We start from the raw sequence: 24,065 nt of genomic DNA, 5'->3' as shown, positions 1-24,065 counted from the left end.
AGGGAGTTTTCTGAAGCAGGGACTTTACTGTGATCAGAGTTTTTACAATTATATCCAAAAGCAAGGTACATTTTCTATGTGAAAGGATGACATACAAAGCAACAAGTGATTTCTCTTTCACCCATGACAACCGAGACTTGCAGCCTCCTCAAAAAGAGGGGAATGGCTTGAGGCCCCTTTATCTTGTCACTCTAGCTCACTGTCTACACTGCTTTTACAGCAGATGTGCTGGCTGGGAATTTTTTTTTTCAGTTGCAGGCCAGCAGTCCATTTTGCCCCATCCCTCTTTCTTTTTCTCTGCTCATAAGTTGGTATTTTTGTGTCTCACCCCTTCACTTAGTAAACAACAATTTTCCTTGTTTCTTAGGATTTCTGGATCTTTGTACAAAATGTTTAACTGTTCCTGGAATAGATGGAAGTGGAAGCAGACTGGATTAACGCTTCTATTTGCATGCATCTTTCCTTCTGATTTTGCTTTCCATACCTGACCATTGACCTCAAGGAGCTTGTTGTTTCTTAAAGAGGCAGCAGCACTCAATGGGCAATATCATGTCTTTGCTGAAAGTTAAACTTATAACGCCCCCAAAAAATTAGCATCAAAAGTATATCCATAAAGTTTAAAGTAATGCCACTGAACTAAGGTCAATCAACTAAACAGTCATAAATCTTGGTAAATTACTATGGCTTTGTAAAGTCAATATTTCATTTAAGATACATGATTTGATTAAAGCAGAAGTAACTGTATTTTCTCTTGACAGGTACAATGCACGCTCTGGTCACACTGATGGAAGTTAATGCTGAAATATCGGAAAGGTTGATGTCACTTCACTTAGTCTCCTGAAGATCTTAGCGCATGCATCTGAAGGTAAATGAATTACAGCTTTTAGCAAGCGAGTTGTTCTCACAAAACATGATGAACATGAAGCAGAGGAGTAGGGGACCGTTTCAGCTACTAGCTCAATTGACAGTATCGGAATATGGGGACTGGTGTAACTCGACACAGAAGAGGCTGACACATGCCCCTGCTGTCCTCATCAGAATGAGAGAATGAAGATTACTTAGAAGAATGGGGGTGGGTGATTAAAAGCTTGTAGCAATGGTGACTCAGCCCATTTTGAAAGGCATAATGCTCCCTGAGCATCAAGGAGAGTGTGAGGAAGGGGTTCTCTTCCTACATGCATATAAAGTGAACTCTCTGTCCTAGGGTGACCAGATGCCCTGATTTTATAGGGACAGTCCCCATTTTTGGGTGTTTTTCTTATATAGGCTCCTATTACCCCTCACCCCCTTCCCGATTTTTCACATTTGCTGTCTGGTCACCCTACTCTGCCCCCCAGCATAGTTGTCCTAATGTTCAGGTGAAAAGACATGGCCCTTGCCTAGAAACACTCCTCTGGCTCTCTACAGTTGCCAGGAGTGTTAATGGTTTCCTAATGCTATACGTTCTCCTGTGTGGTGGACATGACTCATCCCCAATAAGCTTACGGTGATGAGGGGAAGGGCCCTCTGCACCTTCTCCCCATGTAGCATACTCATGCAGAGGGACACATAATTTGGTCCGAATGATATTTCTACACTTTACTCGAGATAAACATGTTATGGGTTTCTATTCAATGGATGCTCACTCATAAATACATCATTATTCAAAGCATCAACACAAAATGCATATGCAGCACTAGGGGACAATGTTAAAGATGATTTTGACAAAGTTGGAGGTGAAATTAAATAGAATTGCAACCATTTACACTAGGACTGAAGTTTGCCCAGAATCTGTGTGTGGTTCTTGTGAATTTGCCTTATGCTGAACCTCTTAACAGAGATGTACTTTAAGTCTGAATACTCAAATTGTTACCAAAAGCAAATTTCAATTACGTATTTGGTAGTAATTTGTCACTTGTTTCTTTGTTGGTTAGTTTACATAATTTATCCAATCAGGGAGCAGATTGGACATGACTTAGGTAGCTAAACAGCACAGTGCAGGTGTTGGATATTTACAACACACTCTTCTTGATCATGTTTGTCAAAAAAATACAGGAATCATATTCAATAGTGAATAATTTTGATGATTTCTTGATCTGCTTACTGACAGTCTGTGAAATTCCCCGAGTAAATTATTAATTGCTGATTATTCACTCACTCCAGCAAAAACATCTTCCTTCTGTTCATGGATTTGGAAGAGTTTAGTAAGAAAATACGTACAGCCAAGTGAATTGGCTCATTATGCTCATCTAATATCTGCAGGTCCAAATTCCTCTTGATACCAGTGATTCAGAAAGCCATATGGGATTTCCAAGCATGACATACAACAGCTGCAAGTTACACCCTTGGTTTCAAGGTAGATGTAACCTGAATTTTTCTTCCACCAGAAGAGCAGTTTAGATTTGGGGTTGGCTGGGCATATGCATCAATGGAGAGGTAGGAGGAAAATTATCTAAATGGATCTGGAATGCCATTCTTTTTCGATCAAACCTGTACAAAAATATTGCTGTTTCAAAGTTATGTCTAGTCAGGGTTGTATCTGCCCTTGCCACACATTTAGGATGACACATGCACACACAATATTTAACAGCACCATGTTTACCTTGTGTATGCCCTATATCCTGCATTCTTTTGTCCAGTGATGCACTAAAACTGATGAAAGTATCTGATTAAATTGCTCGAGTGGACAGCGAAATTTGCAGCCTGGCAGAGTGAGCGGGTGGGGATCTTTCAAAGAGTGATTCCGATAGTACATTTCAATGGTGTATTGCCTGAGTCACAGCACACAAATAAAAGTAAAATTAGGTACACCTTCTTTGAAGTTGCAGTGTTTGGACCCTATTAAATGCAGTTACACCAAGGACAAGTTTGACACACTTTTTCTAACTCTTTATAAAAAGTGCCAAATGGAATGAATTAAAATAAACAATGCTTTATTATCAGAGACAGGAACTTACAGTCCATGTGCCCTCCTGTTAGTAAGGGTGTCATGGGTAGACTAGAGAGATATTTTTCACCAATTTAACAAGGTCCAAATGAAATATTGATACATAAATGTCTGTAAAACATTATGGATCAACTTCACCTCTGCTGTAACACAGAATGAGTATAAGTTAACATTTAAATCTGCCTTTGTATGTAGATATTGAGAATCAAAAAGATTTACTGGCATTAGTTCATCTAAGCTGATCTTCCTGCGCTGACATGACTGGTTTTCCTGTACATTCTCAAAGTGTTTTGTTCAGTCTAATTTTAACAACTTATTTTGAAACATCACCATCTTTCCTTGGAAGACTTGTATGTTCTCTACTTGAACTTATTGTAAGGGCATTGTTCATGGGGGTGGGATTTTCAAAGGACCCAAGGGAGTTAGACGCCCAACTCCTGTTGACTTTCAGTAGGACTTGTCCTTCTAAATCCTGTTAGAATCCCACCTAGTATCCAGCCATTTTGTATGGCACCTAGTATCCCTGAACTAGCACTAGTCATGTGTCTGGAAAAAGCTGTTCCTCCAGCCATGATTCTAGAGGGCCCTGAGGCACCAGAATTGTGTGATTTCACAGTGGAAAGGGTTTTGTGAGTCAGGGGAGGGTGTTATGTTGCTCTGTTCCACGAGGGTTCCCTGTGTCCCCAGCATGGAGGGGGAATTTGGGAGCTGAAGGGACCTGGGGATCCTCAACTCTACAGATCCACTCTCAGTGGAGAGTTAGAGGACTGAGTAGCAGTGGGAGCTGAGTAAAACCTCTCACCACTGGAGGTGGTCCTAGAACAGGGCTGAAATTCACTGGTGGGGAAGCTTACACTGTAGGGAGAGACTTCAGGCTCCAGGGCTGTGAACCTGGTGCCTTTCACAAGCACTAAAGTCACTCAGATTATAATAAGTAAGCTAATACCATGATCCCTATTATTATTTAAGGCCCCATGTGTCCAGGCAGCTTAATATTGGCCATCAAAACCAGTTTTATTTATAAAATATTCTGGGGCTTCAGTAAATTGGTTTTTAAAAAGTACATTTTAGTAATATAGCTTTATCCAGATACTTACCCATCCTTTTCCTGGTAAAGTTCAAAAAAATGGCAGGCACTGTATGGAGGGAGTTTTCCATTGAAAACATTGAGTGCCATCTGTAAGGCAACAATGGTAGCAGCGTGCTGTAAACAGAAGGAACATTCCCATTAAAGAATTCCTGAGAATGATGTGGTCACTACTGAGCAAACATTCAATAATTTCTCTCCCAGTTAAACTGCATAGTTCACTTTACTTGCACAACTCCATGAATAAGTACTTGGTCTCTGATCTCTGTATCCTTGATTATTCTTATTTTAAGATAGCTTTGAAAAAAGTTTGCTTTTTTTCCTGGTGTGGAGATACCTATGTGATAAAATGCATTTATATCAGCCTTCCGGGACTACTACTCATATTCCAAATCTCAGAGTGGGTTCAAACAGTTGCCATTAAAAATAACAATAACAACCTGCCAGAGAAATGTTTCCTTCTTTTTCATCCCAAATATATATTAATTTACCCAGAATTATTCTGACCTCAGGCCCAGGACTGGCAATTATCAGTTCCAGTCCAATGGTAGACTTAGGCCTGAAGGTTAAAAGTGGCCTTCAGTTTTGAGTACGTCAGTTGTTAGGCCAAACCCTTTCAAATGTGACCTCCAATTCTGGATGCCCAGCCTGAGACAACTCACGTCTGATTTTCAGAAGACCTGAGCATTTGCAACTCTAGTGAAAGTGAACGGGAGTTGGGAGTATTCCGTTCATCTTACAGACAGGCCCAAGCTTTCTCCAGTTGGGCATCCAGAATTAGATGAGATTTGGAATTTGACCCTAAGGTCCAACATCTGACAACCTAACTGGGCTATAAATAGTTTTTGCCAAGTAATCCAGGACTCTCCCTGCCCACTGGGAGAAGGTGCATGTTCTGTGCAAAATTAGAAAACCTCAGTATCTAAGTCCAGCACCTTTTAAAATCACTACATTTAATTAAAAATAAAAAGTAGCAGTTGGCAGGTTTCTAGATCAAGGATGTCCTATTGGATCAGTGCAAGACCGTGGACCAAGCCTTTTGATTTCTTTACTAAACAATCAAAACAGCTTAAGAATGAAGTAAGCCACTAGGTTGGACTGGGAAATGTGATGCTGTATGTATCTGAGCTAAATTTTCCTAAGTAAATCATGATGAAATGGTTAAAGCTAGCCACAAAAGAAAAAAAACCCAGTGTAACTGTTGTTAGATGCAGGAAATGAAGTTGACAACTTCAAAAATCCAACATAAAAGATAAAGATGACTCACTCCAGAATAGATAATTATCCTTCTCCGGTTGGAAGGCTTTCTGGCAGTCGAGAGATGTTTGAGAATATCTTTTAAAAGAACACCTGGAAGAAAATTAGGAAAATAGTGACAATAATGGTATAGGGAGCTTGTATTAATGTTGATATTCTTAACATAAGGGAGTGCTTAAACACATAGTAGATTTGTTAACATGTGTTTATAGCTACTTTTTGAAGTTCACTGATGGATCTGACCCAATCTTTGTATAAATAATGGGCCTGATTTTGTTCACACATGCACCTATTTTAGGGACAGATTAATTGGTAGATCCCAGTGGCTGAAAGCAGCCAGAAACTGGTTTAACAGGCTGGTTCACAAGAGTAGTGCAAAGAAGCCAGAGTGTATTGGTGAGTCTGGCCCTCTCTTTAGTGTAACTCCATTGTAGCTTCCTGATTTCCATGGATTCAAGTAAGAATAGATGGTGATCACCTTGTAATATATGTATATAGCAGCTTCCATAGTTCTAAATACGATATGAATTACAGTGTTGACTATACACCCTTTCCACTCTGTTTTCCCATCACACTTTCACTCCACTTAGAATTATGTATTTTTGCCTACCTCCCTGGAGTCGGGACTTCTGTTTTTGTTTGTGGAGCCCAAATTCTGCCTGTAGCAGCAGTTCTGTGAGCTTTAGAAGCTTGGTCCTGACACCATGCGTGGCCCATGATGGTAAAGTGTAATTGTTGATCTCCTACAGCAGAGAGGGAAAACAATGATTTTCTCTCTGATTTCTACCAGGTTGTGTTGCTTCCTTTTGTATTGTTACAATGCTCTGGTACATTCAGGTACAAATCCTGAATATTTTGACCAAATTAAAGATTTCTCTTTATTTTATATTAAACTAAGGACCAGACACTGCACTTGAGTGGTGGTGGAACTCTCATTTGTATCAATATATTGCTCAATGACAGCAACTTTTAAAGGGTAAGAAGAGATGACAGTATTCATGAAGACCAGCAGGCGGCACCACACTAATTGGGAGGGATATGCAAGATGGCTGCATGTATAGTGGATGATCATCATCAAATTATTAAGGATGAATTTTGTGTCTTAGTGAAAATTTTCTGTTATCAGCGAGTTCCTGAGCCACATCCAGAAACCCTTATTCAAGCAAAACCTACATGGCACTCAAGACTGTTGGGCTTGGCAGCTCTGAGAAATCAGTGAGCTAGAGAACGGCTCAAAGTGCGACATTTATATCTGCATTTTGAACAACCTTACGTCTGGTGAGGGTTGGGGATCTGGAGATGAGTTCTGGCCCATTTTACACCACCTCTTACAGATGTTGCCTCAGTTCCCAAAACAAAGTGGAATGAGGCTATGGTTGCCTCTGGGGCTGGAGTCAGATATGTTAAAGGCTGCCACTGTGAAAAGGTAGGAAATGCGCACAATGCTCCAGATTTGTACTGAACTGAATTCCTGTGTAACAAACCCAGTCTATTTTGTCATAACATAGTGTACCCTTATCAAAGTGTGACAATTTAAGTGAGCTAAACAGTGGAAGTGTTCTTAGAACTACCTGCTTTCATTCTACCTGTTATGTCCTGACAAGGACTTGCTAATTAATGATAGGATTTGTTTAAACAGGGGAAACAATGGATCATGTCAGGTTAAATCAGCTTGGGTCACAATGTATTATTTATTTCTTTAACAAACATGATTTGTTTCGAAGGAAGAGGCCATGCTAAGTGAATCCTGTTTCATACCATTGCTGCAGGCAAACAAGTACCCTGTGCCTTTGGACAAAGAGTCCAATGTTTCTGTTAGTCTATAAGGTGCCACAGGACTCTTTGTCACTTTTTAGAGACCCAGACTAACATGGCTACCCCTCTGATACTTGTGCCTTTGGAGTTACCTAGAAGTCAAATGGCATGTGACCATAATAAATAATATGGTGAGGTGACTTCTACCGTGGCTGCATGAAAACAGCTAACAACAAGACTCTTTTTGCACAGCTGATAGAGTTGTTGCTTTTGTGGCAGGAGTCCCAACTAGAGTCCCAGTTGAGCAACGTGAAGGACCCATACTCAGAGTCCAACACTGGAGGAAGTACTCTACTAATTAGTTAAATTCTCTCTGGCATAAGGGCCCCTGATGACAGACAGGGATGGGCAATTTTGTAAGTTTACCTGGATGGAATAAACTCCTGCATCAGGACACCATGACTTTTGCAATACAGCATTGTGGCCTTGCATTGGTACATCTCTGTCTGGTATGTGGTGATGACTTGCTGCAACATGCTCAAGTTGCAGTTTCCCATTACGCTGACATTTCATGGGTCATTGAACTAATGTAGAGATCTGGGAAATGTCCCAGGTGGGATTGCCTTGGCAAAACTGGGACTATCGTGGAATATACAGGATAGATGGAAACTTATTGCAAAATGTGATACAATTGGGTAGTTTGCATCCACAATGTAATCTACTTTAAAACTGCTTAAGTCTTCTAGGTAATATGCCAAACAGTTATTTAAATAAAAGAAAACAAACAAGCAAAACAACAAACAGCAACTTGCGTTGCAAGACCTTGCAATTTTTGTTCTCTCCTGCACTGGAAGACATAGTCCCTCTGCTTAGAACAGTCTCCCAAACAATATTCACCAATAGCCTTCTGCCTTCTTCAAATTACTGCTATAATCCTGCTTGTTCAATGAATCTTACAGGTTTTTCCATTCACACGCTGCTCCATTTGCTACTACCTAATTATTACTGTACCTGCATGCACCATTTGACTCTAAAAATCTTTTGAGGAGGAAGATTGCATTTCCTGGTCCAATCCATGTATTTTTACTACTATAAACACTGTGAATCTTTATGGTGCTGTATAAATAATACAGCAAGCAGGGGGTCTAAAAGTTACCTCATCCTTTCCCTTCCAGAACTGTGGTGATAATATGATTGATAGACTTTCTCAGTGGTACTTAGGGCAACAAGGAATTTAACACACACACACAGAAAAGCTATGTTGGCATAGAACTGGATGAAGGATATGTATGCCAATTATTTGAGGCAACTGGTCTGGTAAGAATCCCTAGCTCTGGACATTCTCAAACACCTATTCCTTGCAAATGTACAGCTTTTTTCTAACCACTAAGGAGCAGAGGATGACGTTTGTAAATCAATCCTCCTTGTACTGTAGCATGTTTGAATTGTATCTTAGGGGAATTTTCTTATGTACTTTTACCTCACATAGTAAGGTGTCATATATTTTTATAATTCTTTCAGTGTTCAGCCTCTTCAGTGGATATCCTGTGTGAACGGCTAAAAATCTCAGAAATGGCTGGAAGACAAAAACAACAAACATGTAAATATGATGAAAGGCTTCTGTTTTGTCCATTTATGACATTCCTATATAACGCCTTAGTGGTATATGCCATTGTTACAGAAAGAATAAAGACAGTCCCTGTTGCAGTGAACCTACAGGTCAGGGAGAGATGACAACAGCAAGAGGAAAGGAAGTTTACACACAACATGGTTGATGGATATATACATCACTAATTCTCATTCTAAAAAAGTTAATTTTTTCTTCTTCTTAGACTGTTGTGGGAACATGGGACACTGTAAGAGAAAAAGGGATTTTGAGATGGGATCTGAAGGAGCAGAGGGAGACTGCATGACCTACTGTATCAGGGAGGAGATTGCAGACATCTGAAGAAACATGGGGAAAAGCACCAAGGCACTTTGTGGGAAAGGGGTAAACAGTACCATGTGGAGAAGCAGAACTAGTGCAAAGTATGTATCAAGCAGGAGAGTGGCAGGAGACAAAAGTGAACAGTAAGCAGAGGCAGAACTGTGTAAAATATGAGTAGACTGAATGTGGTGCTAAGTTGCAGAGCCAGTGAAGAGCCTGAGAAGCGATGATGTGGTCAAAGCAGTGGAAGATGATAGTTTGGCAGCAATGTTTTGGATAAACTTGAGGGTTAGAAAGTGGAAGTCAGATAGGCCAGAGAGCAGGAGATTGCAGTGGAGCTGACAGATTACCCCAGTCACAGTAAGGATTTTGATAGTTGAGATGTGGAGGAAGGGAGAGGCATTTGAGATGTTGTGGTGAAAGAAGTGAAACACTTGAGCAACAACCTGAATGTGAGATGTGAAGGGGAGAGGGAGGTGTTCAAGACTGTAGTGAAGTTGTGGGAATTTTCTAACATGAAAATGAGAAAAATTAGTGAGGAGATTTTTGTGGAGGAGAAGTCATCTGAACTAGCAGAGGAGCATTTGGGGAGAGATGTCAGAGGAGGTGTTGTGGATGTGAGACTGAGCAGAGAGAGGTGAGTTTGTAGCTGAGCTGAGTTTTGTTTTTAGATTTCCACTAATCTGGTGGCCAAGAGTTTATCTTCACTAAAATTGCACCTGTCAATTGGTGTGGACAGGCCAGCCTAGCAAGTTTTACAATTTCATAATCAGTTAATGGGTATAATCGCCTTCCAATATGTGGTAGTTAGGCCTGTTAATGTTAGTAGGAATGAAATACCTGCATTAAAAGGAGAATGTGATGTTCTGGAGACCTCGTGGGAACACACTACATGCCCATATTCATCCTTATAATATAATTGTGTGGTATCCAATACAAAGTTTGTCATATAGTGTGTCTTCGGAAGGCTCATGATGTATTGACAATTGTTGTTAGAGTAATGTTATAGGTTGTAATTTCATGTATATAGTTATGAGGCTGAAAATGTGACCTCATGGCTTAAAATAAGCCTAGGCAAAAACTCCCCAAGAGCAGAGGGGCAGTTCACACCTCATCAGGGCAGGTATGGGACAAACCCAGCCCAGTCTCACAGAAACAAAGGAAACTGGCCTGGGCAACAACAAAGGATCTCCTGGACTCTTGAGTGAGTCACCCCCCGTTCCTTTGGTCAGTTTGGGACTGCAATGAGGTAATGCTCACTTCACTCTGAAGCTGGAGAGGGGCAAAGCCAAGACAGAAGAAAGGACACGATAAAAGGGAGAGACATTTGCCATGCTCTTCCTCTCTTTTCCACCTATAACTACAGACACCACACCAAGCGAGTGAAGCGCTGATCTAAGGGAGAGCCTGGCTGAAGTGCAACCAGCCAGCCTGTGGTGAGAAGCATCTAAGTTTGTAAGGGCATTGAAAGTGTTAAGATCAGCTTAGAATGTGTTTTGCTTTTATTTCATTTGACCAAATATGATTTGTTATACTTTGACATATAATCACTTAAAATCTATCTTTGTAGTTAATAAATTTGTTAGTTCATTCTACCTGAAGCAGTGCATTTGGTTTAAAGTGAGTCAGAGGCTCCTTTTGGGATAACAAGCCTGATACATATCAATTTCTTTGTTAAACTGAGAAACTCCTATAAGCTTGCAGCATCCAGTAGGCATAAGTGGACACTGCAAGATGGAGGTTCCTAGGGTTGTGTCTGGGACTAGAGTGTCATTGGCTAGTGTCATTCAGCTGCACAATTCAAGGAGCAGCTTACATGCTAGAGGCTGTGCATGAACAGCCCAGAAGTGGGGGTTCTCACAGCAGAGCAGGGTCAGGCTGGCTCCCAGAGTCAAGGATTGGAGTGACCTAGAGGATCACCAGTCCAGATAACACCAGAGGAGAATGTCACAACGAGGTCTCTTGATTTCCATTCTGGTGACCTACCATTGGCTAATGCTGTCATGAGTGACAATGTGATGGAGTGTAGTCTGCAAACTGGCCCTGCAAGAGTTGAATTGGGACAGGTGAGGCCAATAAGTTAATTTGGCTGCAAATAGGGGAGTTTTAGGCTCGAGGCAGCTAATTAGAGAGAAGATCACCTGTGAGGGACATGTAGGGCTTCTACAAAAGACAGGAAATTGGAAGCAGAGGGGTCTACTGGGCAAGTATTTGCAGTTATTCCTGGGGAGAAGGGAGGTGTGTTTGAGGGGGCTGCAGCAATGAATTTGCCTAAAATTACTCCCTGGGATGAGGGAGTAAAGAGAGTGGCAAACCCAGAGAAGTGGGAAAGGCCAGGAGATATGGCAGCAGCACAGGGAAAGGTAGAAAGGGGCAGAGGATGGACCTTGGCTGCTCTGTAGAGGGTCCCTGAGTTGCAACCCAGAGTAGAGGGTGGGCCTGGATTCCCCTGCCTGCCATTGCAGAAGTGGCACCGTGAAGCGGAAGACTGCCTGAGACTGCTTGATATATTTCTCTCAGAAGGGAAAACCATGCTGGTGACCTAGCCAGACGGCTGAGTCATAAAGAGGATGCTGGGGTTTCTGGAGTGAGACAAGGTTTGCCTAGGAGAAACTGACTGGGTGTTACCATGGGAAGGGGCATCAGCCTGACTGAGCTAAAACCCAGAACCACCAAGAGGCCTCCCTGTCCAGTGGTGAGTTGAGCAACACCTTACTGACAGTTTTTAATTAGACTTTTTCCACAATTGAAAACATGTTGTGTTCTTTACCCTGTAGTGCTTGAAATGTCTTCGAAATGTCCTTGATGCAAAGGTTTCTTTCTGAAGTTCGTTGTATCGTGGGCAGTTTGGATAAGGTAAGTGTAGCAACTAAAACAAAACATTCAATGGATTAGTTAGGCAGGGTGTTTCCCATTTGGCTATTTAATGTTCTTTCATGAGATTCCATTTTTCGTGTATGTTAGCTGAGCCAATCTGTACCAGGGGTTTGGTTTGTTTTCCAGTGGCTTTTGTCCTAGGTAAAGTATAATAGCCCTATGGACTCACTTCTGTAGTAGAACTATTAAACCTTTATGGAAGTCCCTGCTTAAAGATGCTGTGGTTGAAAATTAGAACATAATCAGTCAAGGTGAAATGCACACCTGTGCAGAGGGCTATTGCAAGCTCATGTTCTGCTTAAGCCTTCAAAATAGGGCTTAAGTGTTGCATATGCCTTTTGCTGGCCTTCTACATGGGTGATTTCACCCATAATGTTCGCTCTTAGAGATTTTTGAAAACTTTGTTTACTTTCACCACAAGCTAAAGACTGTTTAAATTATATGGGCTAAGAATTTTTATTTGTGTAATCTGATAATTTTTATTTGAAAATATCTGCATTAAATGTAAATAGTAAGAAAAACAAAATTACAGCCAACCTGAAATGAAGTGGCATGTATCTTTCCTACTAATGTGTTTTGTTCTCTCTCACAATATAATTAATAAAGCTGTTTGTAGCCACACAATTAAAACAAGAGCTTTAAATAAAACCTTGGAGAATTGAAGAGATAATTAGCCTGAAAATATGCACACCTAAGTTTTTACAGCTTAAAAATCTACTTGTTTGAACCATGTCATCCTGAAATCTAACCACATGTTTATAAATAGGTATGGTTTTTCTTGATGTAATTGGACACTAGCTTTGATTAGAAAGACACTTCTGGAGTCAAGTCTGCTGTATATTCATAGTAATGTAAAATGTAAGAAATAATAGTGTGTGTGTGTGTGTGTGTCATAAACAGATAGCTAAGGGTTAATGTCTCTTTCACCTGAAGCACCTGACCAGAGGACCAATCAGGAAGCCCTTGCTAGAGAGAACCTAAAGGATGCTCAGGAAGAGCAAAAGGCCTGGTATGACAGACATGCCAGAGAACGTTCCTTCAAGGTAGGAGACCAGGTTATGGTTTTGAAGGCGCAACAGGCCCATAAGATGGAAGCATCATGGGAAGGGCCATTCACGGTCCAAGAGCGCCTGGGAACTGTAAACTACCTCATAGCATTTCCCAATTCCTCACTAAAGCCTAAAGTGTACCATGTTAATTCTCTCAAGCCTTTCTATTCCAGAGATTTACAGGTTTGTCAGTTTACAGTCCAGGGAGATGATGCTGAGTGGCCTGACGGTGTCTACTACGACGGGAAAAAAGACGGTGGCGTGGAAGAGGTGAACCTCTCAACCACCCTGGAATGTCTGCAGCGGCGACAAATCAAGGAGCTGTGCACTAGCTTCGCCCCATTGTTCTCAGCCACCCCAGGATGGACTGAACGGGCATACCACTCCATTGATACAGGTAATGCTCACCCAATCAGAACCCCACCCTACCGAGTGTCTCCTCATGCCCAAGCTGCTATAGAACGGGAGATCCAGAACATGCTACAGATGGGTATAATCCGCTCATCTACCAGTGCATGGGCATCTCCAGTGATTCTGGTACCCAAACCAGATGGGGAAATACGCTTTTGCATGGACTACCGTAAGCTAAATGCGGTAACTCGTCCGGACAACTATCCAATGCCACGCACCGATGAGCTATTGGAGAAGTTGGGACGTGCCCAGTTCATCTCTACAATAGACTTAACCAAGGGGTACTGGCAAGTACCGCTAGATGAACCTGCCAAGGAGAGGTCGGCATTCGTCACCTATGCGGGGGTGTATGAATTCAATGTCCTTCCTTTCGGCCTTCGAAATGCACCCGCCACCTTCCAGAGGCTGGTTGATGGTCTACTAGCTGGACTGGGAGAATTTGCAGTTGCCTACCCCGATGATGTGGCCATTTTTTCAGACTCCTGGCCCGAACACCTACTACACCTGGAAAAGGTCTTTAAGCGCATCAGGCAGGCCGGACTAACTGTTAAGGCCAAAAAGTGTCAAATAGGCCAAAACAGAGTGACTTACCTGGGGCACCAGGTGGGTCGAGGAACCATAAACCCCCTACAGGCCAAGGTGGATGCTATCCAAAAGTGGCCTGTCCCACGGTCCAAGAAGCAGGTCCAATCCTTCTTAGGCTTGGCCGGATACTACAGGCGATTTGTACCACACTACAGCCAAATCGCTGCCCCACTGACCGACCTGACCAAAAAGACCCAGCCAAATGCAGTTAAGTGGACTGATGAGTGTCAAAAGGCCTTTACCCAGCTTAAGGCGATGCTCATGTCTGACCCTGTGCTCAGGGCCCCGGACTTTGACAAGCCATTCCTAGTAACCACAGATGCATCTGAGCGTGGTATAGGAGCAGTGCTCATGCAGGAAGCAACAGATCACAACTTCCATCCTGTCGTGTTTCTCAGCAAGAAACTGTCTGAGAGGGAAAGTCACTGGTCAGTCAGTGAAAAGGAATGCTATGCCATTGTGTACGCCCTGGAAAAGCTACGCCCATATGTTTGGGGACGGCGGTTCCAACTACAAACTGACCATGCTGCACTAAAGTGGCTTAATACTGCCAAGGGGAACAACAAGAAACTTCTTCGTTGGAGTTTAGCTCTCCAAGATTTTGATTTTGAAATTCAGCACATCACAGGAGCTTCTAACAAAGTAGCTGATGCTCTCTCCTGTGAGAGTTTCCCAGAATTCAGTAGTTAAACAGTGTTCTTAAAATGTAAAAGTCTGTTAGTTATATACTTAGTGGTATATGTAAAGGTACATGTGTTGTAGTAATCTGTTTATTTTAAAGTTCTAGATGGAAATCGCCGCCAGTGAGCTTCCCCACTGTCTGCAATTTGGGGGGCGTGTCATAAACAGATAGCTAAGGGTTAATGTCTCTTGCACCTGACCAGAGGACCAATCAGGAAACTGGATTTTTTCAACTCTGGGTGGAGGGAAGTTTGTGTCTGGGTCTTTGTTTTCTGTCTGCCTGCTTTCTCTGAGCTTTGGAGAAGTAGTTTCTGCTTTCTAATCTTCTGTTTCTAAGTGTAAGGACAAAGAGATCAGATAGTAAGTTATATGGTTTCTTTTCTTTGGTATTTGCATGAATATAAGTGCTGGAGTGCTTTGATTTGTATTCTTTTTGAATAAGGCTGTTTATTCAATATTCTTTTAAGCAATTGACCCTGTATTTTGTCACCTTAATACAGAGAGACCATTTGTATGTATTTTTCTTTCTTTTTATATAAAGCTTTCTTTTAAGACCTGTTGGAGTTTTTCTTTACTTCAGGGAAATTGAGTCTGTACTCACCAGGGAATTGGTGGGAGGAAGAAATCAGGGGGAGATCTGTGTGTGTTGGATTTGCTAGCCTGATTTTGCATTCCCTCTGGGTGAAGAGGAAAGTGCTTTTGTTTCCAGGACTGGGAACGGAGAGGGGGAGTCACTCTGTTTGGATTCACAGAGCTTGTGTCTGTGTATCTCTCTAGGAGCACCTGGAGGGGGGAAGGGAAAAAGGATTATTTCCCTTTGTTGTGAGACTCAAGGGATTTGGGTCTTGGGGTCCCCAGGGAAGGTTTTTCAGGGGGACCAGAGTGCCCCAAAACACTCTAATTTTTTGGGTGGTGGCAGCAAGTACCAGGTCCAAGCTGGTAACTAAGCTTGGAGGTTTTCATGCTAACCCCCATATTTTGGACGCTAAGCTCCAAATCTGGGACTAGAGTTATGACCGTGTGAATCACATCTACATTTGTTTTCCTATTCATGAGAATTTTTTTATTAACTTAGTTTCTAGTAACTGCAGTACAGCACTTACAATGGGCATCAGACCAGGGCAGCATTCAGTGGTCAGGATAAATAAGGGCTACAGCAATGTTTTACAGTCATTTGATTCACTTGTGTATGTTATATGGCCCAGGGAATGGCTGTCTGATCACCTGGCTAAAAATGTGTGAGACATTTTGCTGAGTTTGATACCAGTGCTCTAGGCCACCTATTCTCAACCAGTGGGGCACACCTCCACTGAAAGCTGCAAAATTCTTAGGTGTGTAGGACTCAGTGGGAGCCTGAGAAAGGGAAGGAAGGAACAGCTCACTCTCTTCTCCCGACTCCTGCTGCCATTCCTGCCTTGCTCCCTTCCAGGCATATCTTCCCCTTCCCTGCCCAAGTCCCAGCTCTGGGGCAGGGGAAGCAGCACGTCAAGTGGATGTGTAGCTGGCTTGACACATCCCCTTGGAAAAGTGTTCCCCACTCCCCAGAGCGGAGTACTGTGTGGGTCCAGAGAAGAGAGTGAAAGGAGTGGTCGATTTACCTCACAAGCCTCAGCCCCACTAGCACGAACCCCAACTCTTTTTTAAAACTAGCAATTGACAAAATAACCAAAACGTTATTCCACAATCCAAATCTCACTGAGATATGGAGAGACATGGGACAATTTTTTTGTCTATTTTGTGGGTCATGGATCAGAAGAGATTGAAGACCACAGCCCTAAAGAGTTGGGAAGGGGGGAAGTACTTTCCTCTCAGCTCTCAAATGGAGCAAGCTATTTTTAGTGTCTATGTGAGCCAAGAGAGTGAGTTAATCTGTTACCAGCTCTGAGCTGTGTTCTCATACAGTGTGGGCAAACTCACTTCCTTAGATTTTAGACTTAGATCTTTCTATTTTCATTAAGCACAAGGCCATGTAGTGGAATCCTCCTCTTGAGGGATCTCAACATAACGATGCTGCCCACGCTATTAGTTCTTAGTGCACGATGCCTTAGCTTAGTGTCACTTTCATCCACTTCATTCACTCTTTGTCACATATTTTGGCTTTCTGATCAAGCCAAATGGGAAGCAGAGAGTCCCCAGTTTGTACTCACCTTGTCATGTGACACTGGCACAGTGTGAACAGGGATTGGCTGCCAAAGGATTTTGGGGTTCCAGACCTGATTCCCAGCCAGTGGATACAGTCCAGCAAGACTTGCCTGGGCACTCATAAGAGTTGGATCAGCATCTGTGCTTTGAACATAAATCTGGAGCAAAGATATAAAGAATTATTTCTTAGCATTCACTAACAGAACCCTACTCCTGTTAATTGTCTGACTTTTAGGGGGAAAGGAGGGAACTGGAAATGGGAAGGGAGGGTTGGCATCCAAAGGGACTGAGGCCTAAAAGGAAACTGGGATAGAAAGGAAGCAGTGAGCTGGAGCAGGAGCAAGCACTGGAGGGGATAGTGAGCTGGAATGTGATACCAACCCCATTAGAAATTCTAGTGGAAAAAATTCAACCGGCTCCAGTTGGCCAGCTAGCTTTTGGGATGAAGCAATGGATACGATGAGCTACTGGACCCCCAAATGAAATGCAGATATCAAATAATGAACAGCCAAGAGATTCTAATAGCGTCTTATGGAATTTCCGGTTGAGGTTCTCATGAGCACGAGAGAGGTGGACACGTATTGTTAGTGGCTGAGGTCCACGGTAAGGAAGATGTGGGGTCTACACAGGAGGGCTTATTGCATCACTGAAGTGAGGCTGCTATTAGTGAGGCCCTAATGCAATGATCTCAGTATTCACAGGATTCCAAATACAACACCAATATTTTTCAGGTGTTTTCAGGCTTACCCAAATTCCACAACTTTCTGTGTAATTTGATTTCTTGCCAAACCTGATATACCGCTGAAGTGAAGATCTTTCTGCACTAACTCTTCAGTTATCTTTCTATAATGAGTAAACTTGAACAAAATTTGGGCCACAACCTCAGGGAGTCTGAGAACCCTCAACTGTTTTTGACTTCAGTGCAAGTTAAAGGTGCTCAGCACCGGGCAGGATCAGACCCCTCATGTCTTAAGGAAGGCCCATTAGTATGTAGAAAAAGGTGTCCTTCATGCTAATTCGGATACTTGCCTCAAACTGGTTATATACGGTACTCAGGAAATGTTTATATCTCTTCCGCATGTATTGCCCAAGCTCATATTGCCGCTGTATTCCAAGCTGTGGAAGCAACAATATTGATTAGTGCCAATGTAAGGTAGTGTGGCTGAGTAATTCAGGTTTAGCTGATCTTTAAAAAGAGGAAGGAGCAGTAGATAAAATAAATCCTATAGGTTATTTTCTTTCTTTTTGATCTGGCCAAACAGGATGCCTTGGGATATTTTTTAAATAAAACCAAGAAAGCCCACCCTGAAACACTTTATCTCTGCTGTATGTACAAGAACCTTAGCTAGGCACTCATGCTTCCCCTGTCCACATCTCTTTCCATCTGATTTATTTTAAATCTTTATCCATTAGGTATCTCAACATTTATGCTGCATAGAATCCGAGCTATCCAAGAGAAGCAATAGCTCCTCCATATGTGGTAATGAAATACAGTACATCTATAGTCCTACAATTTGAAGATACATAGTCATAAGCACAAAAATCAGGAAATGCAACAGTTTTGAACCTCAGCATGGTATTATACATTTTAATAATATTGAAATTAGTGGATGAAAGCAGCTAAATAAATCCATTATCTTATTTATTATTACTACCTTGGGTCCTGCAACCAGGCAACTCACATGAGTAAGCACTATTCACGCCTAATTAAGAAAATTTCTTAAAATATTTGTATAAGGGGGGTAGGGATGGAGGAAGGGGGGAAATACTGCAAAGTTAACATTGATGTTACAACCTTAGCTTTTGCATTTCCTCACTTTGACTGTAATTGTGAAACATTAGTGTTGCACAAACATAGTCCTTTCAACATTTAATTTCTTTGCCATTTAAAAAAATGGCGGGGGGGGATTGTTTGGGATTAATCTACATTGCATACAAATACAATTTACATCATTGTAGCTAGCTTTTGAAATTTATATCTTATTAAACTGACCAGGATGAGGTAGGGATGAGTTCCCATATTTCTTGATATTTAGTTAGATGAGGGGTTCTCAAACTGGGGGTCGGGACCCCTCAGGGGGTCGCAAGGTTATTACATAGAGGGTCACAAGCTGTCAGCTTCCACTCTAAGCCCCGCTTTGCCTCCAGCATTTATAATGGTGTTAAATATATTAAGAAGTGTTTTTAATTGATAAGGGGGGTTGCCTTCAGAGGCTTGCTTTGTGAAAGGGGTCACCAGTACAAAAGCTTGAGAACCACTGAGTTAGATGCAGTTTTCTGTAAATTGTATTAAAAAGGCAGCAGTGCATCTGCTTGTATTGTGATGTTTGCATTGTCATAACAGACAAAGATAGAAATTTAAGACCTGATCCTGGAAGGTGCTGAGCACCTGAACACCTATTCAATGAATGGAGGCTGAGGATGCTCAGTACCCAGTTGGGTAGAGCGCTTCCTTTGTTTCAAATGAAATATTAGCACCTGTAGATTTCAGAGACCATCTGCACAAAAGACTGTACTGCAAATGTGACTCCAACTTTCACAGATTTTAAGGGCAGAAGGCACCATTATGATTCAGTCTGACTTATATAACAAAGGCCATAGAATTTCACCCCATGGTTCCTGAATTAAGTACATATCTTCTGGGTGAGCTAAAGCATCTGTTTTGAGAAGACATGCACTCCTGATTTAAGACTTTAGGTGAGGAAGAATTTGTCACATCTGTATGTAAGATATCCCAATGGTTTGTTTACCCTCCGTATAAACAGCTCACTCCTTATTTGTTGTCTGAATTTGTCTAGCATCAGTTTCCAACCACGGGGTCTTGTTATACTTTTGTCTCCTAGATTAAGGAGCCCCATGCCATCAGAAATGTTCTCCTTTGATCAAGACACTTAACCTCCTCTTTGTTAAGCTAACTAGCCTGAGCTTCTTTAGTTTGTCACTGTAAGGCATTTTTTTCAGACACTGAACTGTTCTTGTAGCTCTTCCTATCAAAATTATCAACAGTCTTTTAAAAATGGATGCCAGAACTGCACACAATATTCAAGAAATGGTCTCACTAATGCTATGTACCATGTTAATACCACGTCTTTATTTCTACTTAATATTCCCCTGCTCATATATTCAAGGATTGCATTTGCTCTCTTACCACTGAATCAAACTTGGAGCTCATGTTCAGTTAGTTATTCACCATGACCTCTAAGTCCTTTTCTGAGTCATTGCTTGCCAAAATACAGTTCCACCACCTTAAAACTTTAGCATGTGAAAGATAATTTCTGTTTCAATATGGACCCCTGTAAAGCCCACAAACCTTGGTAAGTTGTCCAGATCCCTGTGGCCATGCATTTTTCTTGTGTTTATCAGTTGGAAAAGATTCACATGGGGTATGGTCACCATGGCGAAACACCTGACAAAATAGATTGAATTCCATTCACATAATTCTCTTTTTATTAGAAGTAATTATTCTTCTTCATTAATAGTGTCTTCATTAATAGTTAGTTCTGTATATGCTATGTAATAATACATCTATCGTGTTTATTGTCTATAATATCTACTACTAATAAAGAATTATTTGTATTATGATTGTGCCTAGGAGCCCTAGTCTAAGACCTATAGTAACTTACTTTTTTAGATTGTGAACTTTACATAGAATCATAGAATATCAGGGTTGGAAGGGACCACAGGAGGTCATCTAGTCCATCCCCCTGCTCAAAGCAGGACCAACCCCAACTAAATCATCCCAGACAGGGCTTTGTCAAGCCTGATCTTAAAAACCTCTAAGGATGGACATTCCACCACCTCCCTAGGGAACCATGACATAGGGACGTTACTCTTCTGCATTTGAAAAGTAGCTAGCTCAGGGTTTCATTTGCAATCTGTATAAATGTGTATAATGGCCTTACGTATCATATGCCAGATCTATTCTGGAGAGGCTAGGATAACATAGGAGGTATAGGTCACACTACATTAAGCAGGCAGGACAATATATGAAAAAAAACTACCAGTCATATTTTTCTTGCTTAAAAAGTTACTAAGACAGTAGTGTGTAGGCAGGCAGATATCAAATATTGCAAGTTTCATCATCTAAAATCTAAACTCAGGGAAGATAGTTGTGAAAACTCTGAATCTATCCTTAAGTACCTTTTCATTCCATTCCATGTTATAATCCTATATAATTCACTTGACTCCACATACCTATTAGTCACATCACTTTAAAACTATATATTACACATTAATTCTTCCCCAAATCATCAAAGTAGAAATAAAATGTAAGATTGCATCTAAAAAAATATTTAGTGATTTAAATGCATATGCTATGTCTAGCATAGACCATATTCAGACCTCCTGTAACCAGGGCAACTTGCAAATCAATGCAAGTTGTGCCAACTTGCAACAGGCCTGCATCTGGGCTGTTTGAATGAATAAATACATAAACAAAGCAGCACACATCTATTTTTGATTACACATAAGGGAGACATTGCTTTCCCTTGAGCTAATAAATTAGTTCCAAGGCAAAGAAAAATTCTCCACTAAGTAAACATTAGTTATGGCATCTCATCTATTTCACAGCTTTAAATGATCATTACAGAATGCCTCTTTTGATGTCACCAATAAGGCACTCACTGCAAATCTTCAGTGTCTCCTGAGATTGCAAAAAGGAAGCAAAGTTACAAAATGTTCTTTAAAGTTTGGGACTTTGTTTATTTTTCTGTGGGAAGCAATAATACAGCTTGACTATTCAGGAAATATTGAAATGTCTACAAAACATTTCCCTCCTGGGGAACACTTTCTAACTCAAGAAGAACAATAAACAGCAGGTGCTGTAAGAAATTACTTCCATTCACATAGTGAAATTAACACTGCCATCTACTTACTACAGACACAAACTTCAGTTTTCTTTTTGCTGTTGTTTGATGAAGCAAAATGAAGAAAAGACTCAACAAGAAGCATAAACTCCAGACTCCACATAGCAGCCGTCTCACTCTCATCCTTGCAATAGCTTAAGAATGTTTTGTACACCAAGTGCTTGGGATGGACAGAGCCCTACTGAAGATTTGAGATACAGTTAGATGAATAAGAGGGGAGGAGTAAGTCTTATGCATTATGAATTCTAGAAATGGAACATAGCCCTGCCTCCTGCTCACCTTATTCCCCTTTTGGGTTACTTGCACCCCAGGGGACTTGTGAAGGGAGCAGGGCACTCTGCTGCTACCCAGGATGCATGTGATAGAGGGGCTTCTTTGGCCCCATGCACCCTGACAGTGCAGCTGGGCACAAGCTGACCATGAGTGCTTATGCTGTTTAAACTAAAGCCTAGTAACACCATCATAGATTTATTTATGAGTGTTGCATCTTTATAAATGAAAACATTGCAAGTATATACTGGTGTAGTTTTAATATGCCATATACAAAAGTCTCTCCCAAGATAACTCCCACCACCCCAACCACTGAGGAGCAAACTCATTTTGTCTCAGTACTTTGTATTGGAACGTATGCAGCAGCAACAGCAGCGCCAATAACCAGTTTTCCATTATTGGATCCCTTTGGGCATTTCTAGATTTGGCTGTGGGTGTTAGGAGAAATAAAATACCAGGTATTTTTTATTTATTAGCTCGAAATTAGCTGGCAAGAATAAAAATGTGTCCAACAACTTCCCACCTCACGCAATGGATTGATAATATCTCCAATGGCAATGGTTATGAATTTCCTCTAAAGGACTTTTCCCTCAAGTGCCATAAATCTTGGTAAATCTTTCTTTGCTTGTTAACTTTTCTTGGAGCAGATGTAATTAGTGCCTCAACATATGTAAGTCAGAAGATGTTTCTTTAATCATCCTGCTATTTGTTAAATTTAAAGAAAAAGGATCTGGTTTACAACCAGGGTCAGCTGCGACACCACAGATCTGATCAATTTATTGATCTTCCTCTGGTGCAATCACATCTTTGTCAGTGACTTTTGATCTTAGTAAATTTTAACACACAAGTCTTGAGATTTAATCAGTTGAAAGTTTGTCCTCTTTACATTATATAATACCTGTCTTCATAAGTAAGTTAAGACCCATTTAATACGTTAAAATTGGGAGCAATTTGTTGGTGATGGAAAATTGCCAGCAAATAGTAGTGTTAAGGGAAATAGCTGACAAAATGTCATAGATATCATGCTGCAGCCTAAAACAAGTGTATAAAATTCACAGGATATAATTTTAAGCAAGAATTAATAAAAACTGCCTTAATAATTGCTAGATCTGGAGTTTGCTCACTTCTGATTCCGGAAATAAAAAAATTCACATTGTGCACGTTCGTCAGAACTGAAGAGATGCCTCTCAGAAGCATTCAAATTCAAAGGGAAAAAATCCTGTTGTAAGATGGTTTTCCTACTGTTTCTGCTTTTATGAGCACTTGAGTCTAGTAATGGAACAACAGGAGCTGCCTCAGTCTGTTGGGAGGAAGACTTCTTTTTAAACGGTAGACACTGGCACAGCAAGGTCAACTGATGCACGGCATCGATGCTCTGTATAACTTGCCCTCTCCAGTGGCAGGCATGCTTATACATTGCTTTGAGGAAAATGTGTTATCTTCCATTTCCAAGGGACACAATAAATACATCATATACACATAAGAACAGCCATATCGGTTCAGATCAAAGGTCCATCCAGCCCAGCATCCTGTCCTCCGACAGTGGCCAATGCCAGGTGCCCCAGAGGGAATGAATAGAACAGGCAATCATCAAGTGTCCATTCCCAGTTGCTCATTCCCAGCCTCTGGCAAACCTACACCTACCCTGTGTAGATCTAGCTGGAAAAACATATCCATACCAAGAGTGCCAGCCCTCAAATGTCATTTAATTCCAAGCACTCTCGGTCTCCTGCTTTATTCTAGGAATCTAGCAATAGGGCTGAAAATATTCTGGCTTTGTAGGCCATCAAATGGCATTGTAAAAGCTAACATTATTTTCTGTTTTGTCTTATATACTTCTGTTGCTAGCTCTAACAAGAGAGAGGCTCTAAGGGAGGAATTTTCAAAATGTGTTCACTGAATGCTGCTCTGGTTGAAGGTAGCTGAATTAGGAGAACATGTAGTGCTTTTGAAAATCCCATCCTACCCATGTAGGTGCCTTCCTTCCCTTGTGGGGGCATTCTCCCTCATCAGTTACGTTCCACAGAAGCTATGAAGCCATCAACACGGAGGGTGACTCTCCTGAGAGCAGTGCTTTCTTGGCAGCCAGTCCAAATCTTGGAAACTCCCTTTTGACTTTAATGAGAATCATCAAAATTTAACCCCATGCAGAGAAAAATGTCAAATTTGCTTCTTTAATTCAGTTTGCACACAGCCTCAGCCAAAGCAACTGACAAGACGAGAAGACAACCAA

The 24,065-nt window shown here is 41.3% G+C and overlaps 2 protein-coding genes across 2 annotated transcripts in view; one reads left to right on the top strand and one right to left on the bottom strand.

Annotated features, from left to right (window-relative positions):
* Window positions 1-2,593: 2,593 nt before the first annotated feature.
* LOC127044066 (prostatic acid phosphatase-like) lies at window positions 2,594-21,685 on the bottom strand. The gene is made up of 10 exons (XM_050938502.1): window positions 21,572-21,685; window positions 20,008-20,103; window positions 17,727-17,813; window positions 16,703-16,855; window positions 11,723-11,821; window positions 8,506-8,601; window positions 5,881-6,013; window positions 5,281-5,363; window positions 4,024-4,130; window positions 2,594-2,750 (listed from the first exon to the last, which is right to left on the bottom strand). The coding sequence occupies exons 1-10, from the start codon at window positions 21,683-21,685 to the stop codon at window positions 2,594-2,596; spliced, it is 1,125 nt and encodes a 374-aa protein (XP_050794459.1).
* The window catches only part of CPNE4 (copine 4), a 433,913-nt gene continuing 421,616 nt past the window's right edge, over window positions 11,769-24,065 (top strand). Inside the window, exon 1 of the mRNA XM_050938446.1 lies at window positions 11,769-11,808. The gene's annotated coding sequence lies outside the window, so the exon portion shown is untranslated. The remainder of the gene's footprint in view (window positions 11,809-24,065) is intronic.

The sequence above is a fragment of the Gopherus flavomarginatus genome, chromosome 2 (assembly GCF_025201925.1).
Source record: "Gopherus flavomarginatus isolate rGopFla2 chromosome 2, rGopFla2.mat.asm, whole genome shotgun sequence".
NCBI classification, from domain to species: Eukaryota; Metazoa; Chordata; order Testudines; family Testudinidae; genus Gopherus; species Gopherus flavomarginatus.
This window is presented reverse-complemented; position numbering and strand designations above follow the sequence as displayed.

Bases quoted from the DNA above. Each gene is read 5' to 3' on its own strand.
- LOC127044066 (XM_050938502.1), bottom strand. From the start codon at position 21,685: ATGAGAGTGAGACGGCTGCTATGTGGAGTCTGGAGTTTATGCTTCTTG. The intron at 16,856-17,726 runs GCAAGTATCCGA...TCTTTGCTCCAG, and splicing joins CCGTATATAACCAGTTTGAG to ATTTATGTTCAAAGCACAGA. The intron at 4,131-5,280 runs GTGAGTCATCTT...TTCTGTTTACAG, and splicing joins GGATAATTATCTATTCTGGA to CACGCTGCTACCATTGTTGC.